The following is a 25,685-nucleotide window of genomic DNA, read 5'->3' as shown; positions in this document are numbered from 1 at the left end:
GGGGAGGGGGAGAGAATCTCTGTAAAATCGGTCTTCCCGTCAATAAGCAGCCAGGCGCAGATAATGACAACACACACAAAGAAAGAATCCCTAAGTTCTAAGTGAGGGTCTCCCTACTACTGGGAAAGAATTCAAATGTTCCTTTAAAATGCGTTATACTGGGACCTGTCCTATACTATTCTGAAGCTGGGATATGGAAAAGATTACTAAAACATTACTTATAGCTTTACGGAACTCAGAAACTGTTAGGGCATTTTAAAAACCATCACCAAATTTGTAATGTGTTCTACAGATCAAAGCTCTAAGGATCATTATCTTGTTGAATATTCAAAGTTCTGAGAGGCATCCCATGTCCATTCCACAGATGGGGGAGCTGCCAAGTCCTGGACCCTGAAGGTGTCAACACTATAGGGGACAGTGGGGTCAGCAGAGACACACATGGGTCATCTCGCAGCCAGGGAGTCAAGAACAAACGGTTTTGTGACCGGAAGTACAGCATGGAGACCAGCTGGACTGCATATCTGAAAGTTGCTGAGAGAGTAAATCTTAAAAGTCCTCATCACAACTGTGTATGGGAACGGCTAATTACTGTGGTTGTAATTTTCAATGCACACGGATATCAAAACGTTATGTTGTATACCTGACGCTAACATAATGTTATAGGTCAACTATACATACTCCGTTGAAACAAAGGGAAAATAAGTAAGTAAAAAATCCAAGTAGTGTATTAGCTCATGGATAGAAACTCCAGAAATAACTTTTTAAACTACTGGGAAAATCACAGGTAGATCAGTAAGGTGTGCTGAGATGACTGGGGGAAGGAAAGAACTTGTGGCTCATAAACGTGCTTTGGGGACAGGACACGAGGTTCCATGAGTCCCACGGCCGGCTTACCAACAAGACACCTGTGGTCTGTACCGGGCACACAGAGGTCTCTATGACCAGTGACCTTCAGCTACACTGAATGATTTACAGGATTCATGATCTTGTTTAATTGTAATCCTAAGACCACACGTGGAAGTGCCCACTGGCAGCAAGCCGGGCCGTGACACGAGACACGGAAACCAGACAGATGTTCAAGGCAGAGTCTACCTTGTCACGAGATTGGTCACCTATTCCTTATTGTCATCATCCCACCAACCCGAGATTAATGGGGCAGATACTTCAAATAAAGAGTGGAAGGTTCTCTGGTAGTGCTCATCAGCACTTTTAGTCCTCACATATTTAAGACGGTCAACTCATGAAATTCAGCACAGCTGGGATACAAATCCTCAAAAGAAAGTACTAAATATTTTCAATCCTATACATTAGAAACTTGTTTATGAGAATAAAATATTTAGTAAAATAATTTAATGTTTTACTAAACTCAAAGTCTAGGCTTGGTATAAACATTTTAAAATGGTTAAAAAAGAAAAAAACCACAGAAAGTTCTATTGGATGGTGCTTATTTAGAAAGATAGCTAAGTAGGTCTTCACAGAATATATTTCATAAAGGAATTCTTTATTTCCACAAAAGGAGCGGGCAGTGAACGGGGGCAGGAGGTACTCACACACTGGTAGAACTGGCCGCGCTGACCTCCAGTTACGAAGCGCTTCCCATCCGGATTCCAAGCCACACTCGTCAAACTGTCCTCATGAGACTGGCTCATTTTTGTCCTTAGCTCTCCCGTCTACAAAGAAATAAAACTGTGGCTAACACCTTCAAGATAGGCTTCTAAAGGGAATGTATAAAGAAAAAAAAGTAGTAACTTGGGTATCAGGTCAGTTTGGTATTCCTAATCAGAGAAATGAACTGTTCTAACTGGCCTTACAAAAAACCAACCAACCAACCAACCAACCAACCAACAAGACTGCAGCTCTCCGAAGAGGAATGAAGAACTAGAAGAACCAGGAGCTGAACAACACAGCACAGATGACCCCAACAATAGGTCTGATGAGATAAACTCTTAATAAAACTCTCATCTTCAATGACGTTTATAAATGAAATCATATTTTCCCCAAGTAAAAGGAGAAGCTCAGTGCTACAGGCACTACTCCCTTGAGTTCCCATTTCTCCTCAGTCCATAGTTCTTGGCAAATTTTACTCTAAAACCGTCGAAACTGCAGTTAGCAGTTCCTCAAGAACATGATTAATGGACAGAAAGAGTAGGGCCCCTGAACTAAGGTAAGGGTGCAGCAGTTCTCAGTTATGTGAAATTTCCTATTTGAGATGCTAAAAATGTAGTAGGGAAGATGGAAGAGAGAAATGAAAACTATTTTTCTGGTATCTAATTTTCTCTCAACTGAAAGTACAGAAAAGAGGGACTTTTGTACTATTTAGCATAGCCATTTTACAGGATTCCCAAGTCAGAAAGACTATTTACTGGTTATGACCCTAAGCTATCCTCCTGTTATTTTTTTCTGTTATCGAACTTAGAAGGTAGACACATACCATTTAATCTAGTCTTGATTCCATTTTGTTCATGGATTAGAAACAGGCTCTGAGAGATAACAGCTGCCCTTGGTATAATAAAAAGTACATGGGCATAATTTTCCTGTGAGAAATGGGTAATCAAAAGCAGGAAAAAAAAAAAAGTGAAAACAAAAGTGTATGATCAGGGAACAGGGCCAAGTACTAAAAGCAAAGAGGGCACAAAAATAGAAAGCCAGAGGTCTCCCTTTATACTGGAAAAAAAATCAGCCATTTTAAAACCTTCCCCCATGCTGCTAATAGGTCTCGCTGATTTATCTTTTTTGGGTTGCTAGACAGAAACAGTTAAAAGTTCAGAATCCCAAGTACACAGGCAGTGGCTGAATCCTCTGCATGTTGTGCTCACACAAGTTCATACACTAAGTGCTGAGGCAGATCTTTTCTTCTGCTGCGCAGAGGACGGTGGGTGTATGAGGGAGTCTATCATTAGGAAACTACCTCACAATATAAGGAACAATGTGCAAACTGACTAAAAACAAAGTCTGTAAGGTAATGCACAAATAGTTCAGCCACAACACCCTCTAACTGTCCAGAAACTCAGAATTGACTCAAAGGAAGACTACAGCCACCATCAATTCCCAGTCCACTACTGGACGATTAGGACTCCATACGTCTTCTCTTTGAGGGGAAAAAAAAACCCCAAAAAACCCATTTTGTCTTTTAGGTCAGATTCATTCCAGTCTATTCTAGTGCGAGAAAGCCGTCTCTTCTCTTCTGGACTTTGCCGCCCCACCCCCGCCGCCCCAGCCCCCCGCACCCAATCACAAACACCAATGACACACTGGTTTGATGAAAATGGCCTAAAGACATCTGGGGAGCAACTGGGGATTTTAGTTATGACACGAACATTAGATATTAGAGAATGATAGCTAACGTTCCTGAATAAGATGAGGACGTGTTATATGAGGGAATGTTACTTTCTAGAAGATACATGCTTAAGTATTTGGTATAAAACATCGCATCTGTAATTTCCTTCCAAATGTTTTGGACGTGGATGTCTGTGTACGCACGTCTACATGTGTGCATGCGTGTGTCCACATAAAATATACAGAATGTTCATTGCTGCATCCGAGGTGGTGGGCAAGGGTCACCACTGTACTCCTCCACTTTCCTTAGTATTTGACAACTCTCCTAATGAAAAGCTGGGGTTGAAACATAAGTAGTAAGTGGGCATAAGAAGACCCTACTGTGTGACAGCAGGGCGGGGATTATGGCGTATCGCCCTCAGGTGTGTCTCAGTATTCGCTCTGCCCTCTGCACACTTGTGCAGTTTTAGCTCCACTCTCTCAGTAAAAACCGACTCATGTACAGGTCCCCGAACTCACAGTCCTAGCCCTTCAGCGCACACTGGTATACTCAGGCCACAGCCCCGACCATACCCTCGCCTCGGGGCAGAAAAATGAAAAGAACAGCATCTAACCAGCCTTCCTTTCTTACGGAAGGAAGTTAAAAAAAAATTTTAAATTGGAACTATAAGGTGTCCAAAATAGTACAAAAATAATGGAACTTAATGCAAATTTTTGTAAAAAGAAAAAAAAAAAGGGACCCTGGATAAAGGTCAAGTTTTGGTTTAGAAACAGTAACAGAGTCCTTATTAAAGTACTGAGACATTACTTTTCCTAAACTAGATCAGCGTATTAAACACAGTAAGGAGAGGATGATATGACCGCCACCAGAATGAGAGATCTCGTTCCCTGCAGATGTTTGTAGACTTGAAAGGTCAAGTTTCACGTACAATCATCAAACTGTGAAACCACCATAAAATCTTCTTGGAGGTAAAAGTGCCACGGTAAATAGTATGAATTCTGCAGTACAAAGCACAACATTACTGAAAATACTCTTTCGTCCTTCTTTTAAATACTCTATTGTGCTCAGCCTGATAGTTAAGTTGCTAAGCGTGGACACCTGGGCTCCATTCGCTGAATTCTCTTTTATGAGGGACACACTCTGGTCACTGTGGCTGAGTGGCTGTGTTCTGGCGAGAATCAAGCTATAAGGAGTGTGTGCAGGACGGCCACGCTGTACTGAAAGGCTCAAGCAAGGACGAACGTGCTCACCTGTACATTCCAAAGCCAGAGCTCAGAGCAGTCGTCTGGGCCACAAGCAACAAGGTAGCTGTCGTCCGGACTCCACGCGATGTAGGAGACGCCGTAAGCATGTCCTTCTAAGGTTTTAAGCAGTTTTAGCAGGTGTGTATCCTAGGAGGGAAAGAGACCACTTGGTTAGAGTCCTCAAAGTCCATGGTTTTCTGGCATCAGAACTGAAATAGCTGCGAGGATATACGTTGATGATGTAATGAAATCTGAGGTTTTCACAGATTTCACCAATTTCCGCCTGACCTGAAGCCCCAACAGCGTGCTTCATAAAGCCTTGCTCACACTGCAACACCTAGTAGGCACCTACTCCACACCAGGCCCGGTGTGCCGGATGCAACGTAAAGACAACACAGGCTTCGTGCCTGTGAGGCTTCTCAGGAAACTGAAAGCAGGGGTACCAAGAGTGACCTCTTACTTATTTTTGAAAACAGTCTAACTTACGCACCATAAAGTTCACCCTTCACAGTGCGCAATCCCGTGACCTTGAGTGTTCTTTGCCCCACAAAGAAAGCCCACACTGGTTAGCAGTGACTTCGCAACCCCCACACCCCTTCCTCCATGGACTCGCCTATTCCGGACATTTCACACACGGCATCCTACCCCGGGGGGGTGTTCTGTAACTGCCTTCTCTAGCTCAGTGGAATGTTGCCGGGCTTCACCCGCTCTAGCGTGTGTATCTTACTCCTTTTCGTTGGTCGACAGTCCGTTTTATGGAAATACCCTATTTTGTTCATCCACTCAGCAGCCAATGAACGTCTGGCCTGTCTCCAGCTAGGACTACAGACAAGTTTTTGTGCAGATCTGTGTTTCTGCTTCCTTTGGGGACACACGCTGGAGCGGAGCTGCCAACTCTAGGTCTCCTGAGCGTCCGCACCATGCCCCCTTCTCACCAGCAGCACTGCGGCTTCGTGCTCCTCAGTAAGAACACCGGTCGCCAACAGTACCTCAGCCCAGTCTCATAACCTGAAGGTCAAGTGTTCCTCCCCCGCCCCACATGACAGGGAAGGAGACGGAGTCTGCCATGGTGAGAGGCAGCGAGGGCTGTGCCTGGGCTGCTGGCCTCTCACGAAAGTGGACACCTTTGCTTGAGGCTAAGGGGTGCAATTTTACCCTGTGAGTGGTGAGCTGCTCAAGATTTTTAAGCTGGTGAGTACATAACAGAGTATTTGGTTTTAGGAGGAGAACTTGCACGACAATGTGGAAGATGAATCAGAATGAACAGACGGGGGGACACGGACACCCCTAAAGAGCCGACAAGAGCCATTAGAGTTAAGACAAGAAACGAGGTCCAAAACTAACACGGTCTGCGCTGAAAGACGTCAGATCAGAATGTACTTGGAACATAAAGTACGTATGACAGGAGGAGACAAGAAATGTCCAAAGACAACCTGCAAGTTTCTGTATGGGGTAAGGACGGATGTGCACAGGAAACAGAGCAAGAGGGATTTGGCTGCAGGTGGCAAAAAGTGATGAGTTAAGTGTTAGACTTTGGTCAAAGAATGACTGAGACCAGTACCGGGCCTGTGGAATTCTACTGGCGAGGACTCAGAAGCAATTAAAAATGGATCTGGAGGGGCGCCTGGGTGGTTCAGTCAGTTGGGCATCTGACTTTGGCTCAGGTGGTGATCCTGGGGTCCTGGGATGGAGCCCTGAGTTGGGCTCTGTGCTGAGACGGGAGTTTGCTTCTCCCCGCCCCTGCCCCACTCGTGCTCTCTTTCTTCCTCAAATAAATAAAATCTTAAAAAAAGAGAGAGAGAGAGAGAGAAATGGGTCTGGAACTCCTCTGATAAAACTAGATTGGGAATTTTTTTTTTTGCCAGAAATGTCAATGACAAATGGATATGGTACCTCGTTTCTTCACCGGACCTTACGTTTATCATTTATTCCATTACTTAGCCCATCTGCCATGTCTGACAAAAACTAGCTACCACTACCACTACTTCTGGGTCGTCCCTGGGAGAAGGCTAACAGGTGGGGCTGTTCGTGCCAGAGCATGGCACCGATGGCCACAGGCCAGCGTAACTTAACAGGCCGTTCGGGCTTTTGGATGGGCGCAATCACAGTGGTGCTTTGGATCCACACAAACAGTTTCTTCTAAACTGAATATAAACTACTTCAGAAGTATTTAACTAAAATACTAATTGTTTCAGCACATTAATATAATCCTGTAAAAAAATAAAATTGAAAATAAATGGGGATATGAACGCTAGATCTTCACAAGTAGTGTCTCTACCCTAACCTAGCTCAAGTGGAAATTCCATGTTCATGGAATCCACTCAACTGCTCAGATTTTGGGTTGGGAATGGGTAAAAATGTTTTTTGGGGGCAAAGGTAAGAAAACCTGTTAAAAGAAACCAGGCATTGGGATCACATCACATTAGGTGTGGAGCCTAACGCGGGGCTCCATCTCACGACCCTGAGATCTGACCTGAGCCGAAGTCAAGAGTCAGATACTTAATCAACTGAGCCACCAGGTGTGTCAATCACCTCAAATCTTAAGGTCCTTCTCCACGTATTCTGTTTTCTATCCATTAAAAAATATACACACAAAACACATACTCAAAAATATCCCCAATTTTAAGTTTTTCAAATAGTATTTGACATAATAAAATGCTATCATACTATACTCTAAAGTCCATGGCATCTCAGACTGGAATGAAAGCATTAACCCTGCGTTTCCCAAGCTAATCTGGCCACAAAAGCCCTTTACACGTAACACCTATTCTGAAAAAAGCACTCTGGTCTAAACTCCTTAGCCAAGTATACAAGATCCTCTCCTTGACTGGCGGCTACCAACTCCACTAACCTCACCTCCCACTTTGCAGTGTAACCTCTTCCCTGGGACTGCCCAAACCCCAGCCACCTTTTCCTTTTCCATGTGTCCTGCGGGGGCCAGTAGAAACTGGTTTTGCCTTGATAACGGTTCACTCCTTCTTCTGCTAGGACTCACTTGTCCTACTTTCCAGTTCCAGGGGGGTTTCTCCTTTGAGCCCCTGTGGCACCCACCACGGAACAATTACATGGTACTATCATGAGCTCATGGTGAGGCTGCAAATAAGCTTGTGCTCCATAAATGTGTGCTAAATGAAGGGCACTGTTACATACTGCTGCCAAAAGGAATCGTAATAAAGCACAGTTTTTTTTTTTTTAAAGATCTTAACTATTTGACAGAGAGAGATCGAGAGCACAAGCAGGGGGAGCAGGAGAGGGAGAGGAGAAGCAGGCTCCCCACCGAGCAGGAAGCACAATGCGGGACTCAATCCCAGGACCCCAGGATCATGACCTGAGCCGAAGGCAGATGCTTAACCATCTGAGCCACCCAGGCGCCCTGCCCTGGATTCTTTTTTTTTAAAAATATTTCCTTCTGTGGTCCGTTTTCTCTATTTTTTTTTTGATGTAAAAGTCCACAACTTTATTTGGGACTAATATCATATTCTATTTCTAAATTTTAAAGTAAGATTATTTAGTTATGATTTAAACCAAACATTTCTCCTTAACCTATGTAGAGGCATGTATTTCTTTTGATAGGTCAATAAATGTTCCATTGGCCAAAAGAAACAAATACTTATTTCTACAAATCTCTAAGTCATCTTGTTATAAACAAAGACAAAAATCTGATTTTAGAGAGAACTCAGAATTTTACATCCAGAATACAGTACTTTTTGTACGTAAGGTGGAGGGAGTGTTTAACAGAAGTTCCACAAATCACACAAGACAATGAAAGATTTCAGAAGGCAAAATGGTAATGAGTCTTTCCTAACTTGTGACAGAATGGTAAATTGAATATTAACAAAGATAAAACGGGCAAGGGGTACTATTCCCGGATTTGAGTCTTAACTCTGCCACTTACTAGCTCTGAGAGCCTGGGCACTTAATGTCTACCTCAGTTTCCTGATCTGAAAACAAGAGATGTGAGTGTCCTACAGAGTTATTCTGAGGAATAAACCAGCACACACTCTATATATCTACATATACCATCTAGAAAACACAGGAGGAGGTAAAACATGACAAAAATGACAGAGAAATGCTCTTAGGAAAGAACACGTTTATATATGCACCCTTAAAACATGTAATTAGATGACGAATTACCTTTTTGTAGTCTACACACACACACACACACACACACACACACACACACACAGAGTACATACCGGATCAACTTGCCATATGATAACTGTGGTATCTTTCGATCCTGTGGCTAGTTTAGTGCCGTCATTGGAGAATTTACAGAACCACACTTCATTACAATGCTCCGTAAGTATCTGCTGAGTATAACATGGGAACTGCCTCCTAAAACAAAGAAGTTCACATATAATTATTCTTCCAAAATAGAGTAATCTAATAATGAAAAAGGTGAAACAAGTGATAAAACTTCTTTGGATATAAAAACTTTAAAAATAAGATAGGAATGCCTTTGCAGATCTCAATCATGTTTACAGTGGTATGTTGAAAAAAGATTATTACAACATTAGTCAAGGCAATCTCTGGGGAAGTCAGTGATTTGAAGTCGACTTCAGGGTACCATTTATTCTTTTCCCCTTTCTCAAGATTAAACAAGAGTAAAAGTATGTGTCCATCATAGAATTTTTTGGTCTGATTAAGTCAATTCATATAAATAAAAATTAACAATCAGGATTTTGAGTTTGTGTAAGTTGGCTGGCATCATGAGGAATGTGCATTTTTATTTACATAAAAGGAACTTGATGTAACAAAAAGAGACGAGGCACCACAGTCAGGCAAGCTTGGGTCACAAGCTTTCATGTCTCCAGCAAGTCATTTCACTCCTTTGAGCCTCAGTTCCTTCATCTAGAAAAGGACATTAATATACACCTAACAGGATTCTTCTCAGGATGAGAAAAACATCTATAATTCCTGGAACGCAATAGATACAAGTGATTACTGAGATATTTTGGGGACAGCAGAGAAGGTGCAATAGAGGGAAGGGGCTGCAGTGGCTAAGAATAAAGCCTTAAGAACAGGGGCAGCAGAGTGAGGGAGACCGGGTTCAAGTCCTGGCTCAGCCGTTTTCTAGGTCATTTCCCAGAAACCGGTAAACTCGTTTAATCCAAGTCTCAAGTTTTCCAACCATAAACTAAAGACAACGGTAGCTGCCTTATGGAATTTTTTATACGAGGATGACATACAAGAATGAGATGATGAGGGCGCCTGGGTGGCTCAGTTGTTAAGCGTCCGCCTTCAGCTCAGGTCATGATCCCGGGGTCCTGGGATCGAGCCCCGCATCGGGCTCCCTGCTCAGCAGGAAGTCTGCTTCTCCCTCTTCCTCTGCCCCTCCCCGCTGCTCCTGCTATCAAATAAATAAAATCTTAAAAAAAAAAAAAAGAATGAGATGATGAAGGTGGAGCATTCACATGGAGCCCAACACATGGCTGGCACTTCCTCAGTGACAACTACTACTATAGATTAAGGGCAAAGAACTCTACGACTTCCGACTTTGAGAGGAAAGGTAATCACAAGAGTGACTGTGCCCAGGAAGCACTTTTCAAACCATGTGTAAACCGTCTAACCCAGAAGCCCTGGCCACCTGTGGCTGCTCAGCACTTGAAATGTGGCTAGGACACCTGAAGAACTGGACTTTTAAATGTAATTTTAGTTTCTTTACATTTAAATTTAAATGGCCACATGTAACCAGTGGCTACTTTTTGGGTAGTATACACTCTATTAGAGTCTCTGTAAGATTATAAAAAAGTTATTTAAACATTAGCGGATAAAATTTTCTTTTCTTTCTTTGGGGGGGAGGGGGTGAGGCAGAGAGAATCGCAAGCAGACTCTGCGCTGAGTGTGAAGCCCGACGTGGGGCTCGATCTCACGACCCCGAGATCATGACCTGAGCCAAAACCAAGAATTAGAAGTTCAACTGACTGTGCCACCCAGGCACCCCATAAATGTTTCTCTTTTTAGCTCAAGTTCAGTTGACATGTAACAGTAAATGGGTTTCAGCTGTACAACAGTGACTACCACTATGTACACAGTGGTAGTCCACCAAAACATCCACCACAAGTGTGTCACAATATCACTGACTAGATTACCTACTCCTCATCCCCAGGACTTGATGAACTTTTAAGTCTGTCCTGAAAAATGGTCTTCCCTAGTTTTTCCCCAACCAATCTATAATTTAAAAATGTATTTTATCAATTCACCAGCCCGATAATATATATTTAAAACTAAATTAACATTCTTTATCTGGCACACACAGAATCTACCTTAGCACTTGGCTATTTGGAGGCTGCTTTAAATTTTCAGATTGTCTAAAAATTGCTTTAATTTAATTTTTAATTTTTAAAAGATTTTATTTATTTGACAGAGAAAGACACAGCGAGAGAGGGAACACAAGCAGGGGGAGTGGGAGAGGGAGAAACAGGCTTCCCGCTGAGCAGGGAGCCTGATGCAAGGCTCCATCCCAGGACCCTGGGGTCACAACCTGAGCCAAAGGCAGACGCTTAACGACTGAGCCACCCAGGCGCCCCTAAAAATTGCTTTAATTTTAAATTATTATTCTGTATGTGAACTTAAACAGAATCGATACCAGCTGACATTTATTAAGCACTTACTAGATGCCAAGCACTGTGCTACATGTTTATAAAAAGTATTGCTAATTCTCAAAACTAACTTGCAAGGCAAGTAATATCTCCAACTTCATGAGGCTTGAAGAGGGCACGTAACTTAACAAATCATAAACTGGTAACTGAATTAGGTTTAAACATATGGCTGACTCTGCAACACCAGTTTTCTTTCAAATATCATTTTTTTTAAACTGCATTTTTCAAGATACTGTTAGATAAAATTCCAGTCAAATAAGTACTTTCAATATCAACAATGTTTCCCTGCCTCTTATGGGCAGTAATCAATAATGATGTCTTTTACAGAGAAACACTTAGGCACACAATACACAATAATTCAAATGGGTAAAACGGATCATGAATGAAAAAACAGATCTAAAATCAGAGTAGCAAAATGTCCTTAAGGAAGGACCATTTCATAATCAGAATTTAGGGCACAAATCATCTAGTCTACTGACAATCAGTTGTAACTGAAAGTCATTAAAGGGGTATTTAAATTAACATTATTTTTAGTATTAAGTCTTTGAAAAAGACTAACAGCCCTAGTTTATTAAAATCCTAATTTTAGATGTATACAAGTGAAAGCTGATGACTGTTTTCAAGTAAATTTGAAATTTAAGGTGGTGTTAAAAATATCAGTATCTTCCCAAATAAAATTGAATAGTGTAATATTTTCATTAAATTGAATCCTAACATTTTAAGTTTCCATAAATATCTCCTAACAATCCTTTACTAAAAAATGAATACTTATAAAGTTACCTATGGAAACATCCTTCCACTGGTTGCTGGTGAAAAAAACTCCATAAATTTAACCAAATATATGTATACACTGTGAAAAATACAAATAATACACAATCTAATGAAAACCCTTCCGTGCTGATTAGGGTTTTAAAAAAAAGTTACAGTTCACTTATTCATAATCAATTCTCTATTCTTCAGAGAGAAGAGAGAAAACTTGGTATTTAGATTTCAATGCTAAGAATTACTTTCGAAAATAGAGTTTTCTAGTTTCAATGCTAATCTAATTTCTACGAGGCAGTAAAGCAGATAATAAAAAATATCAACTTTTCTTTTGACGATCCCTAGATGAAAGGGGAATACTAGGAATTAAATCACGTTCAGGTTTTCTCTTCCTAGTTCAGCAACATCTGTAAAGACTGTGGACACTGGCTTCTTGCCCGACGCATCCCTCCTCAGTGTCTGACTCTGATGGGCTGCTTGGACAGGCTGGGGAGATGGCAGCCCCTCGCGGAGACTGGGAATTCAAGAGGAAAAGCAGACTCTGCGGGGACAGTGAGAGTGGAGGGGAGTTCTACTTCTGACAGGTTGCCTGAAAGGTACTCGAGCAACACACAGGTATGAAGGCTGAAGGCTTAGGAGATCAATCCTGCGACTCTAGCCCAGACCTGGCCGCCATAAGAACCTAAAGGAGGGGGGTGGGAAGACAAAGAAATCTTCTGGAACACACCCTTATTAAAGGGACAGGGACAGGGGAGGAGCCTAAGGAGCAGCCAACAGTGAAACAGAGTCTGCAATGTTTTTGAAGTCAAAGGAACAGTTTCAAGGCAAACTAGTCAAATGGTATAGAAAGGTCTAGATGTAGGCTGGAGAGCAGTCACTGGATTTAATCAAGTTGTTCCTCACCGACACCAGCAACAGCTGTGGTGTTGTGTTGGCTGCAGAAATCCGAAGAGTGAAGGACACAGTACTGTGAATGCGCAGAAGGGTGTTACTTTAAGCAGCAACCTCTAAGGCAGGTGTGTGTGCGGGTGCACGCACACGTGAGTGTAGCAGTGGTTAGCAGAAGCACAGAGTCAAAGTTTTGTTCTGTTTTTAAAAGACTATGGGGAAGACCCGTCCATCAGTGGTTAGTTCTGAAGAGCATGAACTTTCGTTCCTATGCAAACTTCAGGAGTGCTTTCTACGCAGCTTTACAGGAGAGGCTGATCCCTGTTCTGAGGGAGAAAAAGTCAGACTAAACATTCACCATCATTTCCTTTCACAGGTACTGTAAGAGAAATCAAGGCACTTAGGAAATACGGAGGTCACATTCTCCTAGATTTCAGTTTCCACTGACACCTCCTGAACCATCAAGTCTACCCTAGATACTGTTCAGGGCATTCCACCAGCAACACATTCACAAACCAAAAAATGGTTTGGGTTCCCGTCTGCCTTAATTTTAACATTGGTCTCAAATTCCCCAGAAGAGCCGTAAAGGATGAAACCATATACCCTTTTAATCTACTATCTTCTACCTCTATTCAACTCAAATGAAAAAGTTTAAAAATTCTGATAATATCAGAACAAAATCAAAAATGGTAAAAAGGAAAAGGATTTCTAATCACTTTGTTTTAGAACATTTAAGACACACACCATGTATTATCCAGTACATTAAGATGAATGGCACTTAAGTCACTTAAAGCCAACAGCTCAATCATCCTCAGGTTTTCACTGCATTTGGGGAGGGAGAGGTGAGAACTCAACCATATGTGAAGCAGTTTACGCGCATCTCCTCGCCGTCACCTCCAGTCAGCGCGCACACACGGCTCGCCTGACGCACACCTCCTCGCCGTCACCTCCGGTCACAGCACACATGCATGGCTCGCCTGACACGCACCTCCTTGCTGTCACCTCCAGTCAGCGCACACACACGGCTCGCCTGACACCCACCTCCTCGCTGTCACCTCCAGTCAGCGCACACGCACGGCTCGCCTGACAAGCACCTCCCTGCCATCACCTCTGGTCACAGCGCACACGCACGGCTCGCCTGACATGCACCTCCTCGCTGTCACCTCCGGTCACAGCGCACACGCCCGACTCACCTGACACACACGGCTCGCCTGACAGCACACCTTCCCGCCGTCACCTCCCATCACAGCACACACGCACGGCTCTCCTGACACGCACCTCCCCACCGTCACCTCCGGTCACAGCATACACTCACGGCACGCCTGACGTGCACCTCCTCGCCGTCACCTCCGGTCACAGCGCACACGCACGGCTCGCCTGACACGCACCTCCTTGCCGTCACCTCCAGTCAGCGCACACGCACGGCTTGCCTGACACCCACCTCCTCGCTGTCACCTCCAGTCAGCGCACACGCACGGCTCGCCTGACACGCACCTCCCTGCCATCACCTCTGGTCACAGCGCACACGCACGGCTCGCCTGACACGCACCTCCTCGCTGTCACCTCTGGTCACAGCGCACACGCCCGACTCACCTGACACACACGGCTCGCCTGACAGCACACCTTCCCGCCGTCACCTCCGGTCACAGCATACACTCACGGCACGCCTGACGCGCACCTCCTCGCCGTCACCTCCGGTCACAGCGCACATGCACGGCTCGCCTGACGTGCACTTCCTCGCCGTCACCTCCGGTCACAGCGCACACACACGGCTCACCTGACGCGCACCTCCCCGCCGTCACCTCCAGTCACAGCGCCCACGCACAAAACATCCACAGCTGTTCCCAAAGCCCACGCATGGTCTACACGTTGGCCCTGCCTCCCCACACCACTTCCAGTATTTCGTCAGTGATCTTTGCTAAAGAAACTGGGCATGGGTACTATAGCTGTTCATGTGTGGTTCACCAGACCCAAATCATTTCCCTCGTGAAATTTCAAAGATTTCAGAATTAATTTTTCAGTATCTTAAAAATTAAAGTTCTGCTTTAGTTTTGGAGATCGTTGTTAAAATAGCAGGAACATTTCCACTCAAACTACTCCTAATATCTAAAATCGAGCTGAATTATGGACACGGACAGATATAATAACAAAATCCAAACCAGAAAGTTAATGCCTGTTTTTCTAACCATTTTTTGTTTAGAGGCCAGGTTCTACTAAAGAGCAGAACTTCCATTATGGACCAAGTATTTCCATGATATTTATGGGCAGAAAATAATTGAGGCCATTGTTAAAACAGCCATAACATCCAGAAAAAGTCCCTCCGTGCTGTCTGGCATCCAAGGACAGCAGACCCTCCGGTCGCCGGCATCCCCACCCAACACCACCCACAAGCCCTTATGAAGATGGCAGGACAGATAAAATGACCAACCGACACCCAGACAAGAAGAGGAAAACCAGGCTTCCCAGCTTCCCTTCTCGAGATGCGGGTTCCCTATGCAAACACGTGCAAATGTCTCTCAAAGTGTCCACTTCAGTAGGTTCTAGCTCTGCTCGGGAACTAAATCAGACACCAATGGTTTCACGGTGACAGGAGAAAGCCCCCAAAAGAAAATGTTTTAACCAAGTTCCTACTGAGTCTGTAAAAGTAGAAGAAGTTTTGTCTCTTACCTACTACAAACATGATCTATAAGCAGAGACACAGAATCTAGGTTATTATCGAGTTTGGTGTTGTGATATAGGCACCGATCCCTCTGTAATTCCACTGCCTGCCGCAGGAGAGTCTGTAAACGCCGTGGGGGAAGCATCACTGATGGCGGCAAATACGCTGTAAAACAAGACAGTTTTAAAGAGAGAAATAACAACAAACGTTAAAATACCAAGACAGTAGGGCGCCTGGGTGGCTCAGTTGGTTAAGCGACTGCCTTCGGCTCAGGTCATGATCCTGGAGTCCTGGGATTGAGTCCTGCATCGGGCTCCCTGCTCGGCAGGGAGCCTGCTTCTCCCTCTGACCCTCTCCCCTCTCATGTGCTCTCTGTCTCTCTCATTCTCTCTGTCTCAAATAAATAAAAAAAATCTTAAAAAAAAAAAAAATACCAAGACAGTATAACCTTTAAGACACTTGCCCCCCTTCTGTTGCACCTGCCGCCGCCCTAGAAATCTTATGTCCCTCAGAGCAGGAGAGGTGACACAGTGGGAGCTTCAGGCGTGTTTGTCAGCAGCTACAGCTATGTTGTCACAAAATGGAACAGATAGGAGGGCTTTAATCTGTACGTGAATTTCCAAAAACACAAAGCAACCCCCCCCCCCCCCAAAAAAAAAGCCAGTGATGATGAAGAGAAAACCTGCAGAAGACTGTGTACTGGAGGGAGACTACAGATCACTGACAGTATAAAAGGAACCTCTTCCCAACAAAGGCCAGCCGACAGGTGGGGACAAGCACCAGGTCTCATCAGATTGCTTCTAATGCCCAGGATCCTGTGCAAACTCCGGGAATGACTGGTGTTTTGATGTGGATACCCATCTCTTCCAATCCTTCCATGTCTCACACCTCCCCAACCACATGGTTTTCTGATTCTTAGGATCTCTACTCCTCACCTCTACTCCACACCTCAACGTGAAACACACAGAATAACATGATTTAATCCGAGAGGGAAAAAAGATCTTCTCTATAAAAGTGTGGCAAAAATAAAACCCCGACTCTAATCTGGAAGTTATAAAGAACATATCTGGGGGTGGGGGGGCAGAGAGGAAAACAGTTTACTTAAACCTGGGCCTTCCTGTTGAAATCAACAAATATTTAAAACACTTGTAGTTTACATTTCCGGCTTATGTATTTTTTCTTCCAACTACAGCACTCCTCCCCCCCAGACAAAATCTTAACGGGAGCATTACTGCATAACACAAACGAAGGGAGAGCTGCCCTGGGACCCATGCCCTCTCCCCCGACTCCCGAGGAGGTGAGCTGCTTTGCAGACTCCAGGGCAGTCTGGAAACCTTTGCTTGAAAGGGCTTACTGGATTTTCCCTTCTTCCCTATGTAACTGCTCACTGAGCGTGCATCTGGACACAAGAAGTCTTCCTGATCAATTCAGAGTATCTATTTCTGATTAAGAGAAAACACAGAAACACCAAAAAGTAAGACTCTTACTCTGCAGTTTGTCCAACAGTTTGGATCGGGAAGCTGTTCCTTTGCCTTCCCATTCTGCTTTTGCACGTAGGTCTTCTGCATGGCTACACATCAGATACCTAAAAACAGGACAGAGAAAACACCAAACATTAAACCCTTTTCTTTGGGTAAAATAATGTAATTTTTCATAATTAAAAAGTATTGATCATACTTAGAAATATATATCAAATTCTTACTAAGAAATACGTATCAAGAACAAATTTCTACCGTGGACCCAATTCATTAATACAACCTGGCACCTGCATATATTTACTAAAATGTAATACCACGGTAACAGCAAAATGTATGATGTTACTCTTATGACATATTATCATCTGTTAGTAGAACATACTCCCTCGTCTGTTATTATCATACGTCATGCTGTGTATGTGGCTCTTCCTGGGTGCCAGGCTCGGTCCCAAGCTCTCCACACATACCACCTGACTGAAAGTGCGCCACAATCCTGGGTGAAGGGAGCACTGGCATTCTAATTTCACAAATGAACCACCCAAGGCATGGAAAGCGTAAGGAACTGGCTTAGGGTTAAGAGGCAAAAAAGGGGATATGAACTCAGGCATTTTTAGTTGCAAAACTTGCTCTTAACTACTGTGCTAACTGAATTGCTTCTCAGTAGTAAAACAAAACTCCCCCCAAACCCCAAATAAAATAAAAAACCCTTCAAAGATATTTATACTAAGTTAATTAAACAAAAACAACATACCTTCAACAGTTTATCATAAACGTCACTCAAGAAATGGTATAATTGGATAATCATCCTTGGGTCATCCTGTGAAAGGTATTGAGATCCCAAAGCAGAAACTTTGGGAACTGTTTTATTACTCACTATATGTGCCGAAGGAGGCATAAAAGCTAAAGTCATGGATTCTGGAGAATACATGAGGCCCCCTGCTGGAAGTGTGACCCTGACCTTGTTCTGGCTCTTCTCAGAAGAACTGGCTTTAAAAGTAAAAGAAGTGAAGGCATTATTCAGACATTGAGATTAGACCTGGCGAGTACGTCTCCTGCTACTTTGTCTGGTACTCTGTTCTCAGATCTGTTCTCACTTGTAAAAAGGTTCTTAAACAGGGAAGTAAGGATTAACTAAGACAGAGTATATTAAGTACTTGGTCCACTACCTGGTATACAGATGGAGCTTAATATATGATAAGAGAAGTATGGGAAACCTCTCAGTTGATGTGTCACCTTCTTTTTCTCAACTGCACCAAGCAAACTGCATTCAGCATTGAGTAGTTACTTGCCTCTTACTCAGGAGCAGAGAACTACCTGCTCTCTTGCTTTTTATTTAGTATATGGTGTCTTAGCTGATGAGAACTTACTTTGTTTTAGTAGCATGAGTAACCTGATTCAAAATACCCTATATAAGCAGCTGGGTATTGCAAAACTACTGGTTTCTAAAATAACTTTTTTGGGGTAAAATTTATTATCAATAATTTTATGGAAAAATTGTTCACTTTTTAAATTTTGCAAAAGATACCTAGGATTGTTTCTGCCCCTTCTGAAAACACACATTACACCTTAAGGGCTTCAAAGAATGTCTGTTTACAGGAAGCTGTGTGGTGTAACTGAAAAGATGCTGGACCACTGGGAAAAAACCCTGGATCCTCATGCCAGCTCTGCATCTGGCCATCTTTGGGCCATTTCTTTATGGGAAACAGTCAAGGGACACACCGAGTGAAGTTCATTTTGGAATCAAAACTATGTGATTAGGTTATATGTTCTGTTACCAGAAAAGGTGACACAGAAATCAGACTCCTTATCAAAGAGATAAACAGAACCAGTGAATCTGTCAACTACAGTAGTAAAACACCCAGCCTGCTGCTCGAGGATGCAGCGGGTGAGGACCGATGACTCTGCCATCAGTCAAACCAGGCCTGGAATCCTGGCTCTCTGCTTTACCAGGCGGGCTGGTTACTTCACTTCTCCAAGGTTTAGTTTCCCTTTCCTCAAAAACCCTAAAATGAACCCTATATCTCTTTGGGTCCATCGTTTTGGCCATCATTTTGTATTTGAAAACTCATTGTGCGTCAATGATGTTCTAGAGGCCGGGGCCGTACCATATAATAAAAAATGCTATAAAAAAAAATTAAAAACAGTGATGTGACAAGACAATGCCTGTTAGGTGGTTTTAGGAGAGGACTTCTGGGCTGGGACCTGAGCACCTAGTAGCCAGCTATGGAAAGATTCGGGGAAGAGCATTTACGATAAAGGGAAGTGGAAGCGGCTTGGCCAGTTAAGGAACAGAAAAATCATTAATATCACTGGAGAGTAAATGAAGGAAGGAAAAGATGGCGAGAAAAGGTCAAAGACTCCAAAGGCTTGAGCATAGATTCTGGATTTTAAGGGTGATAGAAAGCCAGTGCGAAGTTTTAAGAAAGGGAGATAAATGGCTTAATGTACGGTTTTACTTACATGTTTATGTATTTATCTGGCTGCTGTGTGAAATGTGCATCATTAAGGGAGTGAGACTGAAAGCAATGGGACTCACAAGGAGTTCACTCGAATATTCTAGGAAACACATTTATGGATTCACTAGGATAGAATCTGTGGAGATGGAGAGAAATGGACAAATCCGGGATGTTTTAGAGTTTGGCCAACACATGTCAGAGTTAAAGGATTTAGGAAATGCAAGGATGAGGTTTGTTTTTTGTTTGGACAAAGGTCTTACCATTTACTCAGATGGGAAAACTAGGGGAGGAGCAGGTGGTGGGGGGGACGACAAGTGGATTCAAGAAGCTCGCTGTGGACATACACCTCTGCGACACCCCAAATGGAGACCATCAAAGAGGCAGTCAGATACATATACTGGGACCTGAGATGAGAGCCTCCGGCAGAGAGACGGTATGTGAGGGCGCTGCACAGAACGAGGGGACCTGGCGGGGTGTGTGGACAGAGAACAGAAGAGGGGCCCGGATCTGAGGCCTCGGCCCCCTGACATGGAAAGAGCAGATGTGACGATCAAGTGAGACTGTGTACAGGAAATGCTCAGCAAGGACCTGGGGCGGGACAAGCACACGTTAGGAAGAGCGCCCGATGCGGCGCCGTGGAAGGTTCACTGCTCATTGTCTGCACAGAAGGTTACGCCACAGGGTTTTGATGAAAGACTATGAAATGGCGATACGTATTTCTTCTTTCTTTCACCCACTTAAGTATCTATTCTAATATGCAACGCTTCCTAGGAGGACAAAAGTAGCCTGAATGCATTTGAATGAGTGTATCCAGAGCAATATTGTGCAGGGACGTAGCCCGACTCCAATCTTGGAAGAGTGGCACCCGTGCTGGCCCTGCCGGCCCCTCCGTCACCCCAGCATCAGGAGCCCGTGTCCTTACCCGCTAAGGACGTGAATGCGCTCCGTGTTGTATTTCAGGGGCGTCAACTCGCAGCGCAGAACTTGAAGCGCCTCCAGGACCTTGCCGTCCTCCAGGTACTCTAGGTACTTCTGCTGCAGCAGCAAAAACTTCATCCTCTGACAGGACAGAAAGCAGCAGTGAGGGGAAAAGTTGATGGGAGGGTCAGAAAATGTTTGTGCCTAAACAGAACAGTAGAAACCATTCTACTACGCCCTCTGAAAATCACTTCTTACAACGCTTTAAGATGACTCAAACTATTTTGGTTTAATAGTCACAGTAGATTAAATGATCATCTTGCTCAATTCCACATCTTCATAAAACTGCTTTGAACCAATAATCCCAAATTAGGTAAGACCATTAGCGACCAAGGCATCGACAGAGGAAAAAATGAACTCTGCCCTTAAAAACATTCACCTAGAATTTTATTCTTGCGTGAAAATTCAGAACTATTCCAGGTATTCTAAATTGGTTTTAAAAGACTGACTCTTACAATAGGGCATCAGGGGGTTTGATGCCACAAGTTTTAAAAAAGATGGCAGAAAAACCGGTTAATGGAGGAATTACTTAAAACCTACAACGTGTCGGAAGGACTAAGCAGACTGCCAAGCAGAACTAGAGCCTTGGGGCAGAGGTCACAAAGCATCAGACGAGGCTCATGGAAGTAAGGAGAGCTGTCCAGCAAAAGGCCTAGGGGTCCATGTGCGGAGTGGGCAAGCGTGAGCCTGATGGCCTTGCTCTTGCTAGGAGGTCTACGACAGAAAGCTGAACTCCAAAGTCTGCAAAAGGAGTCAGTATTTGTCTGTGTGTACTGCTAACAGCCTGATCGCTGATGCATTTAACTACGGGGCACAGACAATTATGATCAGCTCGTTTCCCCCAAAAGGACAAACCGTTTCCTGCTCATGGTGAAGCACTTTCGCACGGAGTTATTTCGCTGAAATGGGTTTGGCTCTGATACTTTTTAATGTCCCTTCACTCTACTATGGTACTTTTAACTGGAAAGTGATCATCATGGTCTTAGCAGCCTTTTTTTTTTTGGCTAAAGAGAGATACTTATGAGTATCAAGTTGAGCATTTTTTACAGCAGAAGACCACTGCCTGGAGGGACTCTTTCATCCTATCTGCTACCCATGGGTCTGGAGCGAGCCGACGGAGGCAGGTACGGAGGTCAGGGGACAGAAAACGTCAGCCATATTTAGAGACCCCAAGAAATACAGTGGTCAAGATTTTAAATCCACTTAAAAGAAGAAAACAAACAATAGCTTTTTCTTCCTCAGTAAAATGTTAAGTATATATATACTGCTGTCCCAAAATGGTGTGGAGAAAAGATCATTTCTTCAGAGAAATAAGAGTACCATGAACTTCTCTGCACGATTTTCTAGTATGGAGTATTTAGAAGAAAGGCCTACCTACAAGCCTCTAAAAATGGTTTCTAGGGAAAGTAAGCAAAACAAACCCTGTCAGGTAAGTTAGGCCTACATTTAAACACCTCTTTTGTAAGATGCATTGCATATGTTTGGTGATAATCTAAACTTAAATCTGTAACTAAAGAACAGAAAAAATTTCCAACTATCAGATGAGCTCCTGTAACTCTAGAGAAACGACACCTCGCAGATTCTACACATCATGCTGGACTAACGAATGCCTCAGAAACAGATCGCTTACCAAGATGCCCTGAAAAGTGTGCTGCGTGGAGCCCAGAGTTACCCTTTATTATGTCAAAGAACAAAATACTCTGGTGTCCGTCAGATGACAAAAACCAAAGACTTAATAAAACAATTTGAAAATCAAAGTATTTTATATTTGAAGTTATTCTGAATATTCTCACCATTTTATCTCCTGAAAACAACTTCCATTCTTTACGAAATGTAGATTTTATACATTTCCGTTTACCGACACTGTCACAGTTATATTTCACATAGTGTTTCTGATTCAAACCTGAGAATCATGTTTAGTTGCACTATTTTTTCATTTAAGTGCCACATGGAACTGGCCAGTACATGTACTTGATTTCTCCACTCAATTTTTTTAGCGATTGGAAATTTGGAGAAAATTACTTTTTCATGATTTATTTTTGGGGTGCCAACTATGAGGTCCTAGGCACAGCCCCCATTCCAATGTGTGTAGGGACAGTGCCCCAAGTGCTGTTTGCTCCTTATTTTCCCACCAAGATCCTGCTGGAACATGCTTCTGTCTTTCTAAGGGGAAGGGGCAGGGCGGGAGAGGAGGAAGGCAGGACATGTGAGGGAAGCTCATTCAAATACGTATTTCTGGGTATACAGGGCATGCTACGAAGGCAGCGCAGACAATTTTCTAGGAGCCATTTTATCCAGATGAAGACTAAGAATCTCCTCAAACAGGGTATCAAATCCTGGTAGTGCACATGGCAATGGACAGGCTGCTGGCCAAGCATAGCTAAAGATTCGGTTGAAAGACAGTATGTTTATTCTCCTAAAAATCAGTTCCATTCGTATTTGACACATAAGGATGGAGAGTAAAACTGCATTTCACTTCCCAAAGTTTAAAGCACAAAAATATAAACACAATTTCAAGAAAATAAACACCTTTCACAAATGATGTTAACTATTTAAAATTTTAAAAAATCAGCAAAACTAAATAAAGTTTGCTGAGGTGGGGACAGAGCCTTATGAACTTTTTTTTTTTTAAAGATCACAAGCTTCTTTTAAATGAAGAAAAAAAGAAAGAGGCTGAGAAAACAAACTGCCCTTTATAGCTCTTCCCAGCTCCTAATGAGACCTCTGCGAGAGTACTTCTGTTCTCTGATAATTTCCCAGCATCTTTCGGCCCAGGGTGTCTGTCTGTCTCTTACTACCCAGTAGGACCGTGAAAGACAGCTCCACATAGTAGGTCTTGCTGTTGCCTCCCATCCTACCCAATATTGGGACTGCTGTACCCTCTCCTCCCACCTAACTGTCCTGACTTCCACTGAAGGAAAAGTCCGAGGCTACACAGACTATCCAGGGCAGGCTCCCTGCTAACTCAGGAGTGGTTCTGACTAATTCTGCAATAAGGTTATAACCAAGTTGTATCAATTAAACCATGACTCAGAGGAAAGGGGAAATGAATTATATTTAAACCATGGCTTTCAAAGCCCTATTTAACTTTAAAAAACAGTAGTTAATTTTTGTCCATGAAATTAGCATTTGAGCGCTTTTCTTAAGCACATTTCTATTATACTAAAAAATAAACACAAATTTTGGAGGAGTTTCCCATGTTACTGGCCTCTCTACCCATCCAAACTCCCCTGACGTGGTGAAGCACATTTGAACCCAAACTGACAAATGTTGATTCAGGAGCTCACTTTCCAGAAAATCCAGAGCAAATTCTGCTATCCATGGTATCATTTGACTGGAAACCATTAAGAAATATGGGGGGTAGGTGGGGAGAGCAGAGAGTGGATTGGGTCAATAAAAATGTTTGGGCTTAAAAAGTAAAATATAATTTTAGTTTTGATTAAGTCATCAAATGTGTCTGGGTGTACAATTAAAATAACTATGTTAAAAAAAAAGAAGTCCCAAATAGTTGTCTTCTATGGTATTATTACAGCTACCCTGGGATTGGGTTCTCTTCTGGAGATGGAGTGGGGGAGAGGAGTAAATCTGAACACAAACTCGAAGGGGGAAAAAGTGCTAAACTGAATCTTAAACCTGGAGCCCCTTTCTTTGGACAAATACCTAAATAGTTTGATGGTGCGAGGCTCAGCCAGAGATTTAACCTTCATCTTTTATTAGATGCTGCAATGTTCTATACATTGAACAGGCTGTAAAAAGAAAGGACTCTTCCTCGTTATCTATAACTACCTTTTTTGAGTTTACACGTTGCTTCTAATGAAGGTTTCAGGTAGTCATAATCTAAATAAAACACAGAAGCCCCACATTTCTGTGAACAAGTAAGAAAAAATAGGAAGTGACCCTATTTAAATTTTTACTACCTAATTACAAAGAGAATTTGAAGTGAGGATTTAAAAAAAAAGGCAAACAATCCTCCCAAAACTCACACACTTATTTTTTGTCTATATTTTAGGGTCACTTTCCATTCTGTTGGAGCTAATTATTTATGAGAAACTGCCCAATTAAAATATACTTAGGTTCTTTTTTTTTTAAATCCCAAACACACTGACTGGGAAAAATTTAGTTGCTGCGAAATGTATAACCCTTTTAAATGTAGGTGTTTATTTTAACTTCCGTGTTTTCATTTTTTAATATTTAGCATGGAATTGATCATTCCATGAGTTAATTTATTATCAATCATCTGATTTCACAGTAAGTAAAAATTTGCTTTAAAATATTTACTGAAAGCAAAAAATATACATATTAAGTCATCAATTTACATTAATCCGTATTTATTCATACTTGTTTGTACCTTCAATTCGCCTGAAGTCCATTCTCTAGAATTATATATTATCAATTTGAAAACTTTTGTAATTAAGATTCCCCCCCGGCCAAAAAAACCCCAAAAACAAGAACAAGAGGCTCTATTAGGTTTACAGACAAAGGCGGCAAGATTAATGTTTGACCCAATTAAAAAAAAAAAACCAAAAGGTAACAGTAGTCATTTACTAATATTTAACAAACAGCTGGTTTCCCTACTTGACTTCCTACTGGCCTTCTTTCCCTCCCCCACCAGACAGGAAACTGCTTTTGACAACAAATGAATCAGCTCGAAGTTAAAAGGCCAGCAGCCAGCAGCTGATTCTTCATGGTTTCCAATCGCAGGCACTTAGAAAAACTTATCCCCCCCTCCTCTCCCTCACCGACATCTACAGAAGAATTAAAGCCTACCAGCAGAAAAGATTCATCAAGATTTATGAAAGAAGCTAATAGGTTAGACTACTGAACTGATCTTGTCGGGGAAATAAGGCCTGTAAGCAGAGCCCAGTGGTCAAATCTGCACACAAACCCTCCACCAGAGTGATCCACATTATACACACTTTGACACTGTCAGTGCACACAACTGGAATGCACGAGTGGAAAATGGTGAGCACACCAAAGGAGTTGCTTTGAATTAACTGTAATTGCCAAAGATTAAAAAAAAAAAACCAAAACCAGGACAATTCATGTATCAGCTACTTAAGGCTATAGGATGCACACACCCAAATACATTTCCTCTGCCAGTACGATCAGTATAAATAACGTGAAAGCATAATTTATCTTTGATTCCACAAATATAAAACTGCTATTAACAGCACTGAAAGCATGAAGATCTTTCAATTAATTTCTAGAAGCTTAACTTATAAAGTAGGTTCAAACGACACATTTACTAAACATGATTTTAAAAAGGTAAAACTTTAAAGTATCAACACTCATCCTAGTTTACAAACTTAATTATATGAAATTTAACTATTTTTAGGCCTTATCT

General features: G+C 42.6%; 1 protein-coding gene across 11 annotated transcripts in view; it reads right to left on the bottom strand.

Annotated features, from left to right (window-relative positions):
* Window positions 1–25,685, bottom strand: part of WDR26 (WD repeat domain 26) — a 40,616-nt gene that overhangs the window by 11,841 nt on the left and 3,090 nt on the right. For 7 of the 11 annotated variants that reach the window (XR_010412388.1, XM_064594486.1, XM_064594488.1 and 4 more), the window contains exons 4-9: window positions 20,286–20,485; window positions 16,920–17,017; window positions 15,441–15,597; window positions 8,718–8,856; window positions 4,528–4,668; window positions 1,551–1,670 (exon numbers count right to left, since the gene is read on the bottom strand). Coding sequence is in view for 10 of the 11 variants with exons in the window: in XM_064594486.1 (XP_064450556.1) it covers window positions 1,551–1,670; window positions 4,528–4,668; window positions 8,718–8,856; window positions 15,441–15,597; window positions 16,920–17,017; window positions 20,286–20,485 (855 nt within the window). In the remaining variant the exon portion in view is untranslated. The remainder of the gene's footprint in view (window positions 1–1,550; window positions 1,671–4,527; window positions 4,669–8,717; window positions 8,857–15,440; window positions 15,598–16,919; window positions 17,018–20,285; window positions 20,486–25,685) is intronic. The other 4 variants (XM_064594489.1, XM_064594491.1, XM_045877662.3 and 1 more) reach the window with 1 other exon arrangement.

This window comes from Mirounga angustirostris, unplaced genomic scaffold (assembly GCF_029215605.1).
Source record: "Mirounga angustirostris isolate CCGP_5_RB_7025 unplaced genomic scaffold, mMirAng1.0.hap1 SCAF_6, whole genome shotgun sequence".
In the NCBI taxonomy this organism is placed as follows: Eukaryota; Metazoa; Chordata; class Mammalia; order Carnivora; family Phocidae; genus Mirounga; species Mirounga angustirostris.
This window is presented reverse-complemented; position numbering and strand designations above follow the sequence as displayed.